The sequence below is a fragment of the Ostrea edulis genome, chromosome 6, assembly GCF_947568905.1.
Source record: "Ostrea edulis chromosome 6, xbOstEdul1.1, whole genome shotgun sequence".
Taxonomy (NCBI): domain Eukaryota; kingdom Metazoa; phylum Mollusca; class Bivalvia; order Ostreida; family Ostreidae; genus Ostrea; species Ostrea edulis.
Window position 1 is genome coordinate 19,071,043 of NC_079169.1, and position 13,978 is coordinate 19,085,020.

Sequence of the window (13,978 nt, forward strand, 5' to 3'; positions counted from 1 at the left end):
TTAACAAAATATCAATTCAAATAAATATGTTCCAATTACTTATGACTATTAATTATCATTCATAGTGTAAAAATATCTAACAGGTGTAGTGCGGTTGATTTTTTTAAAGCGGTCGTTATGAAAATAACTTGAGATGTTGAATGAGCCGTGAACTTAGAGCTTGATGCAAAATAACCCCCTCCTTGCTACACACACAATATTACTTGGTTTTATTTCATATTCTAGGTAATATACATTAACATAAGAGAGCTACTGAAGCATGATATCACTACATTATATTACATTTAGTTAACTCCCTGTATAATTTATATATTAAACATTAGGTGACAATACAAGTTTTCCTGAGTTACCTATAGATTACCGAAAACAAGAAATCCGCGTTGTCCATAATGTAGGTATATAATGAGTATTGAAATCCTTCAATATTATTATCAACATAATGTAATTATGTTGTAGGTATCAAAATTTCGTTCTGTCTAAATCGTTTCTAAATTTATAACATTTCTATCAGGTTTTCCGTTTATCGTGAAGATCGTTTATCGTGTTTTGCGTTTATCAGGTCTATCGTGAAGATTGTTTATCAGGTTTTGCGTTTATCAGGTTTATCGTGTATCGTATCGTGCGTGTATCCTATCCTATCGTGCGTGTATCCGAGCTATCCTATCCTATCGTGCGTGTATCGTGTTCTATCGTTTATCATGTCAAGAATAATGTTGCGGGTACTGTACCTGTAATTGTTAGCTTAAAATTATACATGGAGTCTCATTTGCTAAGCCAATCTTCATTCCAAAAATGAAACTCATGCAGAGTAATAAAGGTGGTTCAAAGTTATGGTGTAAAAACAACTTTTGGTAATCTGTGGATATTAGATAAATGGTGATATCAGTCAAAGAACAAGAAAACCATCGTTTTATTCATGCACAAAATACAAAGATTGGTATGAATATCGATCAGCATTCTATATTTTATAACAGAATGAATTTGTCTTTTTTTTCTTTTTTAATCAAAAGTAATTTTTGTGACTTTTTGTCCTATGACTTTTTATCCTATCTGATCAAAAATCATCATTGTGACTTTTTGTCCTGCGACTTTTTGTCCTACCGATTTTGTGACTTTTTGTCCTGTGATTTTCCGTCCGTATACCAAGTATATAATACCTGTAGAAGGAAACTGGGTGTTGATGTGTTCCAATAAACATTTCATTGAATGCTTCAGCATATGGTGAATTTTATATTTCTGACTTGAAATCTTGTTATATAGGGAATGGCTTACCTTGCCAATATGAGGGTGATTCACTGTGACTTGGCTGGCAGAAATGTCCTTCTGACGAACACTCTAGTGGCCAAAATCACCGACTTTGGTCTAGCCAAGATTCTAAAGGCAGACAAGGACTACTATACTAGGTCCTCTGGCAAAGAACTTCCTCTGATGTGGTCAGTAAACTTAGTATTTCCAGAACTTCCTCTGATGTGGTCAATAAACTTAGTAACTTTTAAACTTTTTCTGATGTGGTCAATAAACTGTAATAGTGAATTCAGAAATTCATATGATTTGGTCAATAAACTTAATGATTTTAAAACTTCCTATGATATAATGATAAACTTTGTGATTTCAGAACGTTCTCTGATGTGATCAGTAAACTTTGTGATTTCAAAACCTTCTGTGATGTAATTAGTAAACTTGTGATTTCAAAACCTTCTGTGATGTAATTAGTAAACTTGTGATTTCAAAACGTTCTGTGATGTGATCAGTAAACTTTGTGATTTCAGAATTTGTGATTAGTAAACTTTGTGATTTCAGAACGTGTGATCAGTAAACTTGTGATTTCAGAACGTTCTGTGATGTTATCAGTAAACTTTGTGATTTCAGAACATATTCTCTGATATGATCAGTAGAATTTGCGATTTTAGAATGCTCTCTCATATGATCAGTAGGTGTTAAGAGTTTTGTATTAGAATATGTACGTGAGTTTTTAAAAAATCTTCTTAACCACAAGACTATAATTTGTAACAATCCTCCTGTAGTGTAGATTGTAGTGTCCTGTAGTGTAGATTGTAGTATATATTGTAGTGTAGAATGTAGTGTCCTGTAGTGTAGATTGTAGTATATATTGTAGTGTCCTGTAGTGTAGATTGTATTATATATTGTAGTGTATATAGTAGTGTCCTGTAGTGTAGATTGTAGTGTAGATTGTAGTGTAGATTGTAGTGTCCTGTAGTGTAGATTGTAGTGTTATGTAGTGTATATTGTAGTGTAGATTGTAGTGTCCTGTAGTGTATATTGTAGTATATATTGTAGTGTCCTGTAGTGTAGATTGTAGTGTAGATTGTAGTGTCCTGTAGTGTAGATTGTAGTGTTATGTAGTGTAGATTGTAGTGTCTTGTAGTGTAGATTGTAGTGTGTATTGTAGTGTACTGTAGTGTAGATTGTAGTGTCCTGTAGTGTATATAGTAGTGTCCTGTAGTGTAGATTGTAGTGTATATTGTAGTGTCCTGTAGTGTAGATTGTAGTGTGTATTGTAGTGTCCTGTAGTGTAGATTGTAGTGTCCTGTAGTGTATATTGTAGTGTAGATTGTAGTGTAGATTGTAGTGTCCTGTAGTGTAGATTGTAGTATATATTGTAGTGTCCTGTAGTGTAGATTGTAGTGTTATGTAGTGTAGATTGTAGTGTCCTGTAGTGTAGATTGTAGTATCCTGTAATGTAGATTGTAGTGTAGATTGTAGTGTCCTGTACTGTATATAGTAGTGTCCTATAGTGTATATTGTAGTGTTCTGTAGTGTATATAGTGGTGTCCTGTAGTGTAGATTGTAGTGTCCTGTAGTGTAGATTGTAGTGTAGAATGTAGTGTAGATTGTAGTGTATATTGTAGTGTCATATAGTGTAGATTGTAGTGTCCTGTAGTGTATATTGTAGTATATATTGTAGTGTCCTGTAGTGTAGATTGTAGTGTAGATTGTAGTGTTATTTAGTGTAGATTGTAGTGTCCTGTATTGTAGATTGTAGTGTCCTGTAGTGTAGATTGTAGTGTAGATTGTAGTGTCCTGTACTGTATATAGTAGTGTCCTATAGTGTATATTGTAGTGTTCTGTAGTGTATATAGTGGTGTCCTGTAGTGTAGATTGTAGTGTCCTGTAGTGTAGATTGTAGTGTCCTGTAGTGTAGATTGTAGTGTAGATTGTAGTGTCCTGTACTGTATATAGTAGTGTCCTATAGTGTATATTGTAGTGTTCTGTAGTGTATATAGTGGTGTCCTGTAGTGTAGATTGTAGTGTCCTGTAGTGTAGATTGTAGTGTAGAATGTAGTGTAGATTGTATTGTAGATTGTAGTGTCCTGTAGTGTATATTGTAGTGTCCTGTAGTGTAGATTGTAGTGTCCTGTAGTGTAGATTGTATTGTAGATTGTAGTGTCCTGTAGTGTAGATTGTATTGTAGATTGTAGTGTCCTGTAGTGTAGATTGTAGTGTAGTGTATATTGTAGTGTCCTGTAGTGTATATTGTAGTGTTATGTAGTGTCCTGTAGTGTAGATTGTAGTGTTATGTAGTGTAGATTGTAGTGTCTTGTAGTGTAGATTGTAGTGTGTATTGTAGTGTCCTGTAGTGTAGATTGTAGTGTCCTGTAGTGTATATTGTAGTGTAGATAGTAGTGTCCTGTAGTGTAGATTGTAGTATATATTGTAGTGTCCTGTAGTGTAGATTGTAGTGTCCTGTAGTGTAGATTGTAGTGTATATTGTAGTGTTATGTAGTGTAGATTGTAGTATCCTGTAGTGTATATTGTAATGTAGATTGTAGTGTAGATTGTAGTGTTATGTAGTGTAGATTGTAGTGTTATGTAGTGTAGATTGTAGTGTCCTGTAGTGTATATTGTAGTGTAGATGTAGTGTCCTGTAGTGTATATTGTAGTGTATATTGTAGTGTCCTGTAGTGTAGATTGTAGTGTCCTGTAGTGTATATTGTAGTGTCCTGTAGTGTAGATTGTAGTGTGTATTGTAGTGTCCTGTAGTGTAGATTGTAGTGTCCTGTAGTGTATATTGTAGTGTAGATTGTAGTGTAGATTGTAGTGTCCTGTAGTGTAGATTGTAGTATATATTGTAGTGTCCTGTAGTGTAGATTGTAGTGTTATGTAGTGTAGATTGTAGTGTTCTGTAGTGTAGATTGTAGTGTCCTGTAGTGTATATTGTAGTGTCCTGTAGTGTAGATTGTAGTGTATATTGTAGTGTCCTGTAGTGTAGATTGTATTGTAGATTGTAGTGTCCTGTAGTGTATATTGTAGTGTATATAGTAGTGTCCTGTAGTGTAGATTGTAGTGTTATGTAGTGTAGATTGTAGTATCCTGTAATGTAGATTGTAGTGTAGATTGTAGTGTTATGTAGTGTAGATTGTAGTGTTATGTAGTGTAGATTGTAGTGTCCTGTAGTGTAGATTGTAGTCTCCTGTAGTGTTTTTACACCTTCATTCCTTGGACAGAGGAAAGCCATAACTAAAAAGAGGTTCATAAAATTATACATAAGAATGCCATATAGATTCAGATCCCATGTGTCCTCAGCAATGTCATGTAGATTCAGATCCCTCGTGTCCTCAGCAATGTCATTTAGATTCAGATCCCTCGTGTCCTCAGCAATGTCATTTAGATTCAGATCCCTCGTGTCCTCAGTATCATCATGTGATATAGATTCAGATCCCTCGTGTCCTCAGTATTGTCATGTCATGTAGATTCAGATCCCTCGTTTCCTCAGCCATGTCATGTAGATTCAGATCCCTCGTGTCCTCAGCATTGTCATGTCATGTAGATTCAGATCCCTCGTGTCCTCAGTATTGTCATGTCATGTAGATTCAGATCCCTCGTGTCCTCAGCATCATCATGTCATGTAGATTCAGATCCCTCGTGTCCTCAGCAATGTCATGTAGATTCAGATCCCTCGTGTCCTCAGCAATGTCATGTCATGAAGATAAAGATCCCTCATGTCCTCATCATCATCATGTCATATAGATTCAGATCCCTCGTGTCCTCAGCAATGTCATGTAGATTCAGATCCCTCATGTCCTCGGTCATGTCATGTAGATTCAGATCCCCCGTGTCCTCAGCAATGTCATGTAGATTCAGATCCCTCATGTCCTCAGCATCATTATGTCATGTAGATTCAAATCCCTCGTGTCCTCAGCAATGTCATGTAGATTCAGATCCCTCATGTGAGAATTGTAAACACGCTGATTTCAGAACTTCATTTGGTGTGGTCGGTAAACTCACTGATTTTAGAACTTCCTGCAGATTTCAGAATTTTATTTGGTGTGGTTGGTAAACTCACTGATTTTAGAACTTCCTGCAGATTTCAGAATTTCATTTGGTGTGGTCGGTAAACTCACTGATTTTAGAACTTCTTTTTGTGTAGTTAATAAAGTCTGTGATAATTCACATTCAATTGTATGTAATATTTACTTCAGTTAGTTTCAATTCAGGTGTTCACCAGAGAGCATAGCCAATAGGAAATTTACGACAAAAGGCGATATCTGGAGCTACGGTATTTTGATCTGGGAGGTGTTCACTCACGCCAAAGCCCCCATATTGTGTAACAATTTCTCCAAGGAGGGATACCAGAAACTGATGGAAGGAAAACGCCTGAAAAAAACTACACACTGTCCAGTAGTGGTGTATAAATTCATGGAGAAATGTTGGGAATTTAGGCCCGAAGACCGACCCGGTTTCAACGAGGCTTGTGAATATTGCAGGTAAAGTGGGGGGCTGTTCCAGAGATATGATGATGTCAGCATCAAAAACAAGCATTTATGAATCTATTGATATAGACTGAAAACTTATCAACATTAAAAAATTCGGGAATAACCAGCCTTGTTATCAAATTTGAGGATGTTAATTAATAAGGGTTTATCAGTCTCGACTTATGCTGGTGACACATCTCGCTCTGATATAGATCTGGGTATTTTGCTACACGCTTACCTCTTATTTTGTTGGGTTTTTAAAGAATGCAGAATGGAGCCCAATAAATTGACAGAACTGAATTTCTATAATGGTAAATTTGTTTTATTAATTAACATCCTCAAATTTGATAACAAGGCTGGTTATTCCCGAATTTTTTGATGTTGACAAGTTTTCAGTCTTTACTTTATTGCCCAAATTGGTCTTAAAGTTGGTGTTATATCGAGGGAGCACTGTATTCAAGATATTTTTATGAAACCTTATATGCTGATACGTATTGATGACATCCATTCAAATGCATCAATTTTTTTTACCTTGACATTTCCTTTGATCTTGACCTCACTTTTCCCAAATAGGTGTTTAGCCCTGAGTTTTGAAGCAATTATTGGCAATATTCTTATGAAAACTCTTTCACTGTACTAGACTTGTTGAATGAAGAATACATTGATAATTACCAGACAACTTATGTGCTTCATTCGTGAAGAAATAAAAAAAAAAATCCAATTTAATCCATTACACTAATAACTAATATTTTATTTAATGGCTCGTTAAATTCCTCATATGAAGTATGATTTCACCATTGGAAGAGTAATACATGTACAAGCTCTGTTATTTTATATGATTTTTTGTTGATTTTTCCCGGAATGATAAAAAATGTGTTTTGTTTCCAAATAAGAGATTCAAAATAGTCAAAATTTTGCTGTGATTTGGTGCATGATATAAATATCTAATAAAACACGCTTATTAAGTGGAAATACCTTAAATGCTGCTTAGCTATCATTATTCAAAATTATTTCTAACAAAAGAAAAAAAAGCCAAACAATTATTGAATTTTAAGTTCGATAATTTTTTGAGAAATCCAAGCCAGGTTTCACTTTGTGATCTTGAAGAAAAAGTCAATGTAAAAGAAAGCTGGTAGATTTGCAGTGTGGTACTTAAGGGACTGGTTCACGTTTTTTGAAAGAAATAGTTTTCATTTTTGATGTTAAAAATTAAGAATATAACTCATTTAATGTTGACAACCAAAATTTGGACCTTCTGAATGCAAGGATAAGAGCAATATTTTAGCTGTAATTCTGTATTATGTAAACAAAGACTCTCGTCTTTTTATGTAAACAAACAAACCAGTGAAATGTTGATTTTGTAATTTAAAGCATCTTCATTTTGTACAATCGCAAAGTTTAACTTTTAAATGACACATTTTACCTAAAGTATACTAATAAGATGTGATATACATAATAAACTTGGATCAATATCCATTTATTTTGAAAATTTCATAAACAATAACACACCTCAATCTTTGTTTCCAAAACAAATAATAAACTCTCTATAATGAGCTTTTGTCATGGTAAATAACCTTAATTTTTTTTAAAGTGAAAAACAAAGTTTGGGGGGAAATCGTGAATCAGTCCCTTTAACTTATGGAGGCCTTTAACTTATGGAGGCCTGAAGGGTTTTTTATTTAGAAAACAGTAGATATATATCAGATCTGTAGATATGAGTATGTTGTGAATATTTTACAGAAAATTCAGTGAAGAGTACCCGGAACCAAAAGAAGAGGTGCATAAATCGCCACATCCCCAAGGTACATATACATATATTTACATTTGCCAATGCACTTCCTTATATGACAGTACTAATGATATTGATGTTCTATTTCGTATGACATGAATTTGGTCATGTGATCAGTTTGTACTTGCGTATGAATACAATCACCGCTTCAAAAGTAAGTTCCTGTATTTTCATCTTGCTTATGCAATGCAGTGGGGGATTTAGACTCCCCCCCCCCCCCCCCCTCTCGCCACAAATTAAAATAATAGAAATATAGTGTGAGTAAAATTCCAGATTAGTAAAATTCCAGATTGGCACCCAAAATGGCTAAGCATTTTGGCTAATACTTGACTTTCACACACACCCTTTCGTAAACCCTGGATCCGCCACTGCAATGACATCATAACAGAAATAAACGCAGCAGGATATTTAATATACAGTTTATTTGTAAGCAAACAAGAATTTCATCAATTTATAAAAGAGAAACATTAAACATATATCGTTCTGTTGTTTCATTTTATACAGTTTTAAATACCGTCTGCAACTTCTGCATGGCGAATTTATAAAATAAAGTTCTATGATATTGGAAGCGAAAACATGTAGGCAGAGTTATAAGCCTACATGTATTTACTTCATGATGATAAGTTAACCTGTTGTTTCCTGGCAACTTCCATCAAGGCTATGACTCGGCATGATTATAAGCGAGGCTGGTTTCGAGGCTCAAAAAATTTACATGTTCATGTCAGGGTACCGGTGCGAGTCTTCATTAAAATCCTACAACAGAAATCTCTCAAGTGAACAAAAACTCTGTCAGTTCATTTTTATTTTATTTTACACACACTGAAGGTAAATAAAAGACACAACCTACCTGCACTTGGTCTAAATCTGTCCTACTGTCTTGAATCGTCTCCTGCATGGCTACAACCACAAGTCCTAAACGATGAACGTTGTTTCTTTCCAAAAACCTGACTAAGAGCTTAACGTTAACTTGACCCATCATATCCACCATCAATTCTCTCAGATCCTTTGAAATTCTGTCGAAATCTGTGATCAACAATTGCGTTTTCAACTTAGTAAGCTACACCGACGCCAGTTTCTCCATCGCTGATAGCGACCAAATCACACCACGGATGTAGTTTACTCCGCTCTTCTTGTCATTTCAGTTAACTTTATGCTCTAAATTACCTTTATTTTTACACATGTTTCATCTTTTTTTAACATTTTCAATTAAATATCTATATCTTATATTTTCCTTGATATTGTTTCTAATTTTTTATTCGATAAAACTCTTACGAACTATTATTTTGTGTTCTACGATCGTTATTTTGGTCATCTGCTACATAATCATGGAAGCTCGGTAAGAACACAAATCAAAATAGAAAATATAAATATAAGAAATAAAATATCATTTTTGAATGTTATTGGGATATGACATGAAGTTGGTACGTGATCAAATCCACTATAACGCCCTTCGGGCGTTATAGGATTTGATCACGTGACCAACTTCATGTCATATCCCAATAACATTCAAAAATGATATCTTATTTCTTAAGTAACACTGATGTCTGTGTGTGTGTGTGTGTGTGCACTGTTCGAAATTAACTTTCTCAAGCACTAGTCTGTACGAACTAGTGACAATCGATATTCACCAAGCTGCAAATTAAGCATTGCACTAGTCCATCTAGTGTATCATGTAAAATGATCCCACACAGTAGAAAAGACAACAATACTTGATTTTGCTTTCATGGTCTTCCGTCTCAGAGCCACTGACATAACCCCCTATAAAACACCCATGTGTTTAGAAGGTCAGCATGCAACCACCATGCAAACACTTAGGTAATCAACCATAAGTTCAAACATCTTTGAGACTCGGACAAATTTGCTAAAATCTTAATCAATTCAAGATTGATATAATCCATATTCTTACTAGTCTGTATGGATAGGTGCTGTAGAGAGTTTACTAGTCCGAGATGTTTTTAACTCGTCTCGGGCTTGCGAACATGAGGCAATTTTGAACCCTGGTGTGTGTGTGTGTGTGTGTAGAAAAATTGGGAAGGATGCAGAGGTCCTATTTATTTAAGAAAAGCTTTCACCAATTGACCTTTGGCTAACCCCGCAAAGGGATGTAACTTGTGGCGAAGTGTTGATACGTGTATTACAATTGGTCTGCGTCCATCATTATGCGTTAACAATTTGACATTTTTAACTTCTTTTTGATAACTACCATTCTAATTCTTTTCAAATTTGGTATGAAGCACCTTTGGGACAAGGGGGACATAAATTATAAAAAAGTAGGTACGGTTTTGGCCAAATTCTGCCCAGCATTTATGGAGGAAAATTATTTTGTAATGCAGATATTTTCCTGTCAAATTCCTAAAAGAGTAACTCATAGTAACTCTCAAAAGCATATGGAAATCAACCTATCTACGCGCATGTGTAGTACATAATCAAATAAAGTAAGGGCTTTGTGTGGTGTTTTCATGTTTTTTGTATTGATAAACCAGTAAAATTGAACACCTCTTCCCTCGTCACCCGGAACAATTTTTATATGGATTAAAAATTTACACAAAGCAAATACACAACATATGGATATATACATACAAATATAGTTGCAAAACTCACAGTATTGAGCATTCCGTCAAAATTTTGTTCTCCTCAAAGATAAATATATGATGTATATATATACTTGCATAATGAGAAAATGCAGTTTATATTTATTAAATGGTTTTATTTATTCATTGGGAGGGGGGGGGGGTATTAGCAAGTCTTAAATTTTATTTCTTGTATAAACTATCAAATGGTTTTTATATGCCTGTCATTAGACGGGATGTATTATGTTATATGGCGCTGTCTGTGCGGATGACTGGCTGTCTGTCCGTCCCGGGTCATGTTTTCCGGACTTTTATCCGTAACGGATGCATGTAAAACTTTGAAATTTGGTCACAATATCTTCTTTAAGAATTGTAAGAGTGAGTTTGCATTTCATCAGGATTGGTCCAACCTTGACCTACTTTAGGGCTATAAGTAGGTCAAACAGTTTTCTGGGCTTTTTTCATTATGGATACAGATATTGCCCTGAAATTTAGTCAAAGGCTTCCTCTTGGAGGAATACGAGTTCAGTTTGCATTTCAGCTGGATTGGTCCATCCATGATCTACTTTTCAGCTAAAAATAGGTCAAACAGTTTTCCAGGCTTTTTTCCATTGTGGATACAAATATTGCCTTGATATTTAGTCATTGGCTTCCTCTCGGAGAAATACAAGTTCAGTTTCATTTCAGCTGGATTGGTCCATCCTTGACCTACTTTTGGACTAAAAATAGGTCAGACAGTTTTCTGGGCTTTTTTTCCCATTACGGATACAGATCTTGCCTTGATATTTAGTCAAAGGCTTCCTCTCGGAGGAATACAAGTTCAGTTAACATTTCAGCTGGATTGGTTCATCCTTGACTTATTTTTGGACTAAAAATAGGTCAGACAGTTTTTCAGGCTTTTTTTTTCATTACGGATACAGATATTGTCCTGATATTTAGTCAAAGGTTTCCTCTCGGAGGAAGACAATTGCAGTTGATATTTCAGCTGGATTGGCACACAATGACCTCTAGGGGTAGAAAGTAGGTCAAACAGTTTTCCAGATTTTTTTTGGTATGGTCACAGGTATTGCTCTAAAATTTAGTCACAATCTCCCTTTCAGAGAAATTCATAATCAGTTAACATTTCAACATAATTGGTGCACCATGACCTACTTTAGGGCTAAAAGTAGATCAAATGGTTTCCTGGACTTTTTATCATCATACTAGATTGGTATTGCACCAACATTTTGTTTCAACCTCACTCTCGGAGAAATACATAATCAGTTCACATGTCAGATGGATTGGTGCACCATGACCCACTTTAAGACTTTTCTATTCAGAATGTGTGTTGTATCAATTCAGAGTGCACAATGTGCTTCCAGGTTGAATTTCACTGTCCGTCGGGCATATATTGTACTGTTTGTGGTACTCTTGTTGTATTTTACAACAACATATAAGAGGGTTTCTTTGGGCAAAAGTGAATACAGAGACACTGAATTGCGTCAACCAAGTGTTTGAGAGTTACCAGCTTCAAATGGCTCAGTTGTACAGTCCCGAACACATTGACAATTTTTTGTCAAGAAATCCGAACCTGATAGTGGTGAGTGAGAGTGTGTGAATATGTGTATGAGTATGTGTTTGAGACATGGTATATTTATGAAAGAGAGAGAGAAGTATTTTGACTTCTTTATTCATATATGTACAATATAAATGTTTTTCATGTTTTGTTTGTTTATTTTACCTTCCTTCAAGAACTTTTCACTCAAATTGAGACGTCAGAAGCTGTATGTGAAGTACCACATATTAAAACCTATGCTTATAAGCACTCATGGCTATAGCATTGAATTTTTTTTAATGTTGTGACACAGGACCTCCTTTTTTAAGGTTATGAAAAGCTGAAGATAACGAATAGTGATCAATTTGCATAATTTCTATAAAGAATACAAAATGAAGAGTAGGGCAAATGCAGACCCCTGGACACACTCAAGGTGACATCAGGTGCCTATCTGAAAGACCCATGATTCTCACTTTTGTCAACCTTTTGTCGAAAAGCACATGTATGTCTACGTCTCAGGTTCGACACAATCATTTCATGAGCAGGGTTCGAACTCACTACCTCCCGGTTACGGAGTGAACGCTCTACCACTGATCTCCGCGACCGTTTCATGATTATCTCCCCTTTGAAGTTGTGTTTCTAGTTTCTCAGAACACTGCGTTTTTTCCTGAGTATACCTATAAAATGACATTTTGCTCCAAATGCCACACATATGATATCGAGAATCTACATTTATGATGTTTTATCATCAAAGTTCATGGAATATTGTGTATGCCAATTTAAAAAAAATACTGATGAATTCCATTGTGTTTTGATTTGTGAAAAATTACATTGGTGATAATTAACCCAAACTTCGTATGAATTCAGTGATGTGAATGTGAGCTACCTTTGATGTTGTAATTGTTTTTCCCGAATGCACGCAAGACTCTAATAAATTTGATATAAACATAATTTTTCTTAAAATCTGCCACAATGAAGAAATATGAAACAGAAATAAGAAATGCTATTACAGGTATGTAAATGTTTCTTTAATTTGGTGTTTGGACCATTATTATATTTCTGCACCAGAAAAGCTTTCTGCGAATACCTGCAGTTTTTGCCCCTGCGCGGCATATCTGATGTGGTTTCAATTTCCATTTAATACCCATTCAAATCAGTACAAAAACCAATAATTTCGCATTTATTAAAAATTAATACTTCTATGTGTAATACAGTTTCTATATTTCTACTCAGAACATCGCTTGGGGGAGAACTCTCGTATATTACGTCAAAATCAACGTCAAAGTTGGTGACGTCGTCAATTTAATATAGAGTTTTGCTATGGAAGATTACGAATAACAATGGTCATATTCATAAATGGCACATTCTCAAATACCACACTCAGTATTTTGGTGAATTTTCATGACAGGGCAGATTTTGGCTAAAACTATACCTTTTTTTTTCAGGGCTTCACCACCCCTGGGGCCCTAAGGATGGGGCAAAAACTGTTAAAAATTGACCAACTTTCAAAAATCTTCTCTACAAACTTTTATCTCTAAGAAAAACTAAATGCATTATAGTGATGTAGAGCAGGAAGACTTCTACCAAAAATTATAAATTTCATATTTCAGGGGTATAGTGGTTCTGACTCCATGGCAGAGCGAAACTTGGTATATATGGTGTAATATGTGTAAAACATTTAGATAATATCTTCTTTAATGCTGTTGATATTAAATTGAAACTAAATAGATATTTAGAAGGACTAGTAGTCCTTTACCAAATTTATGAAATAATTTCATGATCCTTGGTAAGGGTTTGGTTCCAGGGTGGAGCCAAAATTATGATAGTTAGTATTGTCTCTATCATTTGGAAGACTTTTTAAAGTTTGCTGATACAGCATAAAAACTAAATGCATATTTAGGAAAAGCAGAAAATTGAATTTAACAACATTCAAAATGTCATTGTAAATATCTTCTATTTTCCATAATGGTTTTATCTGGTATGTTGTTCCTTAAAGGCAAAAAAAAAAAAGATACCACAAGGTTTCTATTGTCAGAAGTTTGATTGACAGGTGGCTTAGCCTTAATCAGGATACAGGTAAAATTTGGTGGTGTTAACTTAAAATTGGGTCTTTAAATGATTTCCCTACCCACACAAAGTCTCGGAATTTTATAAAGATACCTGCCTTGGGATGAGAGTGAACACTTTAAATTTTGAGGTCGAGGTCAATTGGATAGTGATATGAGAAAGTGGTTTCAATTCATTAAGGGATTTCCCTTCTCACTTGAAATAATGTCAGGGTCAAAAGGTAAATTGGCTCCGAGAAAGGGAATGGCTTCTAAGCCATACGTGGTTTCCAGTTTCACCTTAAAGTTAGTTCATACATGTAGAA

General features: G+C 34.9%; 1 protein-coding gene across 2 annotated transcripts in view; it reads left to right on the forward strand.

The window, feature by feature from the left end:
* LOC125683658 (tyrosine-protein kinase JAK2-like) overlaps positions 1–13,978 on the forward strand; it is a 161,427-nt gene that overhangs the window by 90,425 nt on the left and 57,024 nt on the right. For both annotated transcript variants that reach the window (XM_056141762.1, XM_056141761.1), the window contains exons 17-19: positions 1,261–1,433; positions 5,457–5,726; positions 7,455–7,516. In XM_056141762.1, coding sequence (XP_055997737.1) covers positions 1,261–1,433; positions 5,457–5,726; positions 7,455–7,516 — 505 coding nt within the window. The remainder of the gene's footprint in view (positions 1–1,260; positions 1,434–5,456; positions 5,727–7,454; positions 7,517–13,978) is intronic.